Below are 7068 nucleotides of genomic sequence, written 5' to 3'. Positions count from 1 at the left end.
CCCCCTCTCCCCCCCAAGATACCGGAAACAAAATCCTTGTATGTAACATACTTGGCCAATAAAGGTGGGTGTTATTATCCTTATACATTTTACTCCCCCTCCCTCCTGTTTAATATGTACCAGACTGCATCAACTTAAACACACCCTCACACACACAAACCAAATGTTAAACCCCCTTTGTCTTTTTTGTGAATGTCCTGTATTTATTGTCTTGTTTTCTGTCCTGTTAATTTGCTATGAGACATGATTGTTTGTTGAGTGAAGCCACTGCCTCTCAACCTGTTTGCGCTCTCCTCCTCCCTGAACTCTCACCCTCCTGTTGCTGTGCTGTACAAAGGTCCCACATGTTCACAGAGGACACAGTCTGACTGTCAACATCCTGAGTGGGAATGGGGATCACTGTGGTTTGCCTGCTGTTGCTGGTTTGCTCTGTCTCCACAGAGCACAGCAATACAGGGACAGATGTGGAAACCACTGCACAGCAGATCTCTTACCAGCAGCCGTGTCTGCAGGACGTCCATGCTGCGCTGAAAGAGCTGACCGCCTCGTTGGCTGAACAGAAGGTGGAGATGAGGCTGTTACAGAGAGAGAATGAAGGTACAGTGTGATGTCAGTATCTCAGCATGTTGGCTTGTCTGTTGTTCACTGAATCAAGTTTATTACACATGTTGGAGAAATTTCAAAGAAACTGATGGTGCAGTAAAATAAATCTCACAAAGTTATTTATGCTCTTTCGTAGCACAAGTAGCAAAGCTGCAAGAGGTGAGGGCTGAGTTGGAGAAGCAGAAAACTGAGATGCAGAGTCAGAAGTTTGAGCTCGATGGGCAGAAAACGGAGACTGACAAGCTGAAGCAACAGCTGCATGGTATCACATAGAGACACACGGTTTCACAGCCACGTCACACTGCACTGATGTTTCAGGTTGTTTTAATACTGTAGAACCACCTACAGGTGAAAACTATCAAATTCTGCTCAGCTATTGGTTGTTTGTGAATCTACCAGCCACATTTAGCTGCAGTTGAATCTTGCCATATGGTGGCGCTAGCAGTTTGAAGCTTCACTATGTTGACTGCATGCTCAGGGGGGCATGCACCAGATGTAATCTCCTACAAATGGTCAGTGTGTAGGAGTCCGTCGATGTGTCAAAGTTCCAGGGTAAGAGATCTTTAACTAACCACATGGTGGTGCTGTCAGCAGCATAGATTAATATGGTGTCCATATGGCCAGGGGGGGACTGGACTGTATGTACTGTGTATGAAGTAGAACTTTTCTACCATGTGCATTTTTAGTTATTTTTTTGCTTTTATGTTCTTTCTCTATAGATGCACAATCAAAGAATATTCTTAAAGTACATAATATAATATAATAATAAAATACATATTTCAAATGCCGTACACTATATCACCAAGTCTGAATACATGCAACAATTTTCTAAACATGCTGCTTCTGTTTCTAACTGTGAGTATGTGGGCCTCGATGGGTGAGTAGGTATTTAGTGTATCACAAATAAGAGATCTTGAGAAAATTATAAAACAATGTTACTGTCTAATTAGTGTGAGTTCCCAATAAAATGGGTTAAAAATTATGTTTGGGACCACAGCAGTTTTTAGCTCATTTTAACTTCCCCTGGGGAAATGTGAAATTTGGTAACACTTTATGTTACATGTCTGTACAATCCAAATAGTTTCCTGGAAAGAATGATCTAATTTGGTACTAATTAAAGGTAAAATTAGAGAGTGATCAGTTGGTACACTTGTAGTTATTTCTAAATGCACTTGAGGATTTTAGTCAGAGGACAAAAGGTGAGCTACACATGCAAAGTGGGAAATCAGTCTACAAACAACTACACAATTCAGTATCACGGATGAATACACTTTCAAATAATAATTGAAAAGTCCATATTAACTGTAGTTTAAACTTAAGCAATTTTGTTCATGGAAATTCCTGAATAAACTCAGCGGACTAACTCAGCGAGCAGTCTCAGAGGTTGTCTCTGTTTTCTGTTAATAGTACCAAACTACATGGGTCTTTACAGGAAACTTTCAAGAAATTATTAGCAAATAGTAGAGTTAGCTGACATTCTGTCAGTTTTTGGAGAAGGCGAGACTCAAAGTGAGCATTTTAATGCTTGAATATTTTCATTCTGAAAATGTTTATGAGCCAAAATTCTTCTTAAAAAGGTGGACAGTACAAATAACGCTCACATTGTTGTATCTGTAGACTGCTGAGGTAATGCCTCTACTTTCCTTCCCTCAGCCGGGCAGGTGGCTTTCTCAGCCTCGCTGTTGTCCGACGGCGAGGCAACTATCGGACCCTTCAACGGACACACTGCTCTGGTCTTTAAAAATGTCGTCACAAACATCGGAAGTGCCTACGACCCAAACACAGGTAACTCAGACATTTTAACAAAGCTTCCACCTTTCTGCCATGTTCATGTCATTGAAAGAATAACAGCTGATTTTCCATTAGAATGACTAAAACAAATGTCCACAGGTGTTTTCACTGCAGCGGTGAGAGGAGTCTATCACTTCGAGTGGCACATCGGTGTTGATTCAAGTAACACAGCTGCTGTGTTGGTCAAGAACACAAACCACATTTTTACTGCATATGAGCATCAGACAGCTGGTTATGGGGCTTCTTCTCAAAGTGCGTCACTGCTTCTAGAGGCCGGAGACACTGTGTGTGTGCATCAGTGGACTGGAACAAAGATACATGATAATCAGAACCACCATAGCACCTTCAGTGGTCATCTGCTTTTCACCCTGTGAGAGGGGAAAGATGTTAAACTGAGTGGTTTTGACAAACTGTAGCAACCTATCAGGAAGATTAAATGTTCTGGAAGACAAAGCAGTGCAACAACATATACTTAGTGTTTAGACAATTTGTATCTGTATCCAGATCTGCAATAAAACACACATAATGATGTGCAATAAAGGTAAAAAGTCATTTTGTACAGAATTTGCTAATTATTTTTACATGGTTTAAATATGAAATGAATGCACCATAAGCGGAGCAGACACTGTACACGTTCCACCAATTTTAGCCCTCATTCAGCCTCCCTGAGCTAAATTTAGATTCAAGCCGTATTGTAGCTCATTAAGCAACCAGCAATCTAGCTTCCAATATACTGAAAATATAAAAGATGAACAGCCCAACAGCTCCCATAAATGAAACCACAACAAAGTGATCGCCCCCTGGTGGCCGGTTGCAGTATAGGTCACAAATCCCACCACCTCCATGTTTGTGGAACTATAAAGCCAAAGTACAAATCCAATAAATCCCTATTTAATATTGAAGCTTCATCTTTCCACCAGTAAAGTTAATGCATTGTACATGATTTAAGTCTGGTTCAAGTTACCAATGAATTTGTTTTATCCATATCTCTAACCCTGCACCTCAGCCATTGGGGATATTTAAAGGATTTGAATGCAATTTTTGGTGTTTCTGTTCACGTTTTTTTATATGCAGATTGGATGGAAAGCCACTTATTGTCACAGTGTCATTTGACACATCGGTTACAGCTGCTGGAAGTCGGTCGCTGGGCTGCTGAGCTCAGCAGTGGAGCAGGAGACTGATGGGTGATTACCAATGTGTGTCAGAAAGAGGTGATCAGATGATATCGGCTCATTAGCTCTGTTTGTTTTACTAAGTGCCGCAACCAGTCAATCAGAAGTAAATGGTGTCACTTCGTGTGTGCTGACTGGCAGGTTATCTGTTTGTCCACACACATGGTCCTGTTTGTATCTCTTCAGACAAAGTTTTGTCCCCACAAGGAAGTCGAGTCCCCACAAAATGATGAACAGACATATGTCCCCATGACGTGAGTAATACAGTGCCCTCACACACAGTGGGCGTTGCCAGGTGGAGGTGATGGAGTATAAGTGCCAAGGAGATCCTCAGACACACCAACCAACTTCTCAGCTACTGCTCCTCTTCATCACACTCACCTCCTCCTCCTCTGACGACTCTACAGCTGAGCTGCTGCTCTTCTTCCACCACTCCTCCATCTCATTCTCCTACTCCATACATAGGTATACTGCTTTTCCCAACTTCCTTTTCTGCTCTATCTTCTCAACATGATGTTGAATGATATTTTGTTTGTCCTCTCCCTGAAATTCTTTCTGTAATTTGTTGTCAAGTGTTTTCTGTTTCTTGTAACATTAGATTTGAAAGGCACTATAGAGATAAAGTTTACATTCCGTTAAATGTCTAGTTGCTCATCAAATGTTTTTATCTCTGTTATGGGCTCCCACAAAACATTATCTGATATATTGGTACAGGTTTTTAAAGTTCCAGTATCTACACATATATTTATATTTGTGTTCAGCTCTCCTCCACTATGGCAGCACTGTGGCTCCAGTCTGTCTCTCTGCTGGTCTTACTGATCGTGTCGTGGCCGGGCTCCCAGGCCCTCAGCCCCCCGCACCACTGGTGCGGCTCTCACCTGGTCGAGGCCCTCTACAGAGTCTGTGGGGACAGTGGCTTCTACAACACTAAGAGAGACATTGACCCTCTGCTGAGTAAACAACTACAAAAATCTTGGAAGCACTTTTACAAATAAAGTAGTGAATGAATGCCACTTTTGTTTTTTTTTTTGTGAATTGTCACACTGATGATTCACATGTTGACATTTGGCACAGGTTTTACACTGGGTGCGCTACAGCGGCAAGAGCGCTGCACCCTAACCACTAGTCTATCAGGGAGCTGTTTTTACAAATAAAGTAGTCTGGTACTTTAATGTGACCTCAGTTATAAACAGTATAACTAAGTATATTTACTTAAGTATACTTCACAGTATAAATATATAAGGTAGTTAACATCAGCTCCACCTTTACCAGCTGCAGCATTAAAGTGATGAACACAGTAACGCATCAGTCACTATGATCCAGTATCGTATATCGATGTTAAATGTACTTGCTAATAGTTTTGTACTTTTACTTACCTTTTACATAACATTTAGAATGCAGGACTTTTACATGCAACAGAGTATTTTTGCATTGTGGTATTATTACTTTTACTTAAGTATCTGACTACTTATTCTAAATTCGCACATTTCTGACACAAAATGGAAACTTGACTTTTGTAAAAACCAATGTTTTGGCACAGATGTTCTACTACATTAGACTATACCAGTGTCCCTAATAAAGTGGCCACTGAGTGCATATTGATGGTGGCATCAACAGCCCTACCAGCTGACCCGCCACCTCAGTATGATGCTGATCTGTTGCTCTGTCCCATCAGGTTTCCTGTTCCCAGAGGTGGGCAGAACTACAGCAGCGGGTGGAGAGAACGAGGTGGCTGAATTCACCTTCAAGGACCAGATGGTGACAATGGTGAAGCGAGGCATTGTGGAGGAGTGCTGTCTGAATCCATGCACCACGTCAGTCCTGAAGAACTACTGCAACTGAAGAGCAGGGCCAAGGCCCCACCTCCACCTCCACCTCAGCCAGAGAAGCACAGCGCTGCCCTCTCTCTGAAAAACGCTGAGCAATGGATGAAAGTGTTTTTCCTAGAAAATAAAGATTTTGTGAAATTAGAAAATATCAGAAGACATGGTGACTTTTTTATTTCTTTGTTTACTGTCATAGGTTCAGGTTCAATTGATTTACTAGTTATTAATAAATAACTTTAAAATAATTAGCCTAATGATTAATTTTAAAGTCATTAAATATACAGTAAATATTAACAGTACATATCCTACTGACTGTAAGATGAACAAGGCGCAGGCTGAGACTGAAGGCTTTTCTCTCAGGATGTACAGGCTGTCGGCAATACTCAGACCCCTTCCTTTTTTGCACTGTATTGAGCTGTAAATTTTATTTTAAATGTATAAAATGGCATCTTACCACCACAGTGTGGAGAGCCATAGCAGCGGGTCCGGAAACTTTTGTTAATGAGAAATTTAAGTTTTTGATCTTCTTTTTTTTTTTTTTTAAATATGTTTGCAGAAATATTATTAAAACATCTTTTTACTTTGTCCTTATTTCAAATAAATAATGCTTTGACATTTCTTCAGTTTTATGGCAGATTTATTCTATAATACACAGCATCAATCAGTTAATCAAAATAGTTTTTATAGCACCCTTCAACAGCTCATGCAGCTCAGACTACTTCATAAAACACACAACACTACCCACGACAATGTAAAGGTGCAATGTGAAGGATTTACTGGCCTCTAATAGTGATGTTGCAGATTGCCGTCCCCAACTCCACTTTTACCTTTACAGGCGTGAGAGAGCCTATGGGGGCCGTCAGGTGCCATGTTGTCGTCTACGACCACATCGAATAGCAGTATGTGATGAGGTTACATCAGATAGCTTTGTTTTAAGACATTTTATTTAGTTAAGCCAGTGTTTATGAAAGAAAAAAACAATCCTTCTTCTTCAGTGAGTTGATTATGTAATTTGAATCACTATAGCAAAGCATTAACATCTAATCTTCCTTTATATAAAAACTGCATCACAGAACAGTGCAAACAACAATTTGTTAGAATTAATATGTTCAGACATCTTTAGTCTGTATCTGCATAAAAATGCTTAAAAAAGACAATAATGTGATAGTGGTCATGTTGCTCTGATCCTCTGTCATCTCATTTAAGGAATAATTTGTTGCAGTATTGTCTTTATGTTTTTTAGCATTTTTTTTTTCAAATTTCAGTATCAACATATTGGAACCAGAAAATCAATTTTACTATAGTGGACTTCCTGAGCAATGTTTCATGAATCAAGACTACCAGTTAAACCAAGCTTACTTCTGCAAGTCAGGCCTAACAGCCAGTGTGGAAAAGTACATCTATTCTAGTACTTGGTTAAGAACAATTTTCAGGTACTTGAGTAATTCAGTTTCTAATTTATACTCTTAGCTTGTCTACATTTATTTGGTATCAGTGGTTACTTTGGAAATTAAAATTATTATTACAAAATCAAATCGATATTACAGATTAGGCAACCTGTGAGGATATAAAGGAGTTAGTTATCCTCACATTTACCAGCTGTAGCATTAAAGTAATGTTCATAAATTGTACTGATTCAATAACACAACAGAGAGGAAGTTGGCCATTCTGCATAA

At 39.8% G+C, this 7068-nt stretch overlaps 2 protein-coding genes across 2 annotated transcripts in view; both read left to right on the top strand.

The window, feature by feature from the left end:
* The window catches only part of LOC109952336 (complement C1q-like protein 2), a 6235-nt gene extending 3306 nt beyond the window's left edge, over positions 1-2929 (top strand). Inside the window, exons 2-5 of the mRNA XM_020587363.1 lie at positions 442-597; positions 740-865; positions 2257-2388; positions 2494-2929. Coding sequence (XP_020443019.1) covers positions 570-597; positions 740-865; positions 2257-2388; positions 2494-2768 — 561 coding nt within the window. The 5' untranslated portion in view covers positions 442-569 and the 3' untranslated portion in view covers positions 2769-2929. The remainder of the gene's footprint in view (positions 1-441; positions 598-739; positions 866-2256; positions 2389-2493) is intronic.
* A 1054-nt stretch (positions 2930-3983) lies between these two features.
* LOC109952337 (insulin-like) lies at positions 3984-5408 on the top strand. Its single transcript, XM_020587364.1, has 3 exons — positions 3984-4031; positions 4328-4520; positions 5242-5408. The coding sequence occupies exons 2-3, from the start codon at positions 4340-4342 to the stop codon at positions 5406-5408; spliced, it is 348 nt and encodes a 115-aa protein (XP_020443020.1). The 5' UTR covers positions 3984-4031; positions 4328-4339.
* The last annotated feature ends 1660 nt before the right edge of the window (positions 5409-7068 follow it).

The sequence above is a fragment of the Monopterus albus genome, unplaced genomic scaffold (assembly GCF_001952655.1).
Source record: "Monopterus albus unplaced genomic scaffold, M_albus_1.0 scaffold454.1, whole genome shotgun sequence".
In the NCBI taxonomy this organism is placed as follows: Eukaryota; Metazoa; Chordata; class Actinopteri; order Synbranchiformes; family Synbranchidae; genus Monopterus; species Monopterus albus.
Note: the sequence above shows the minus strand (reverse complement) of the source record. Positions and strands in the feature narration are given on the sequence as shown.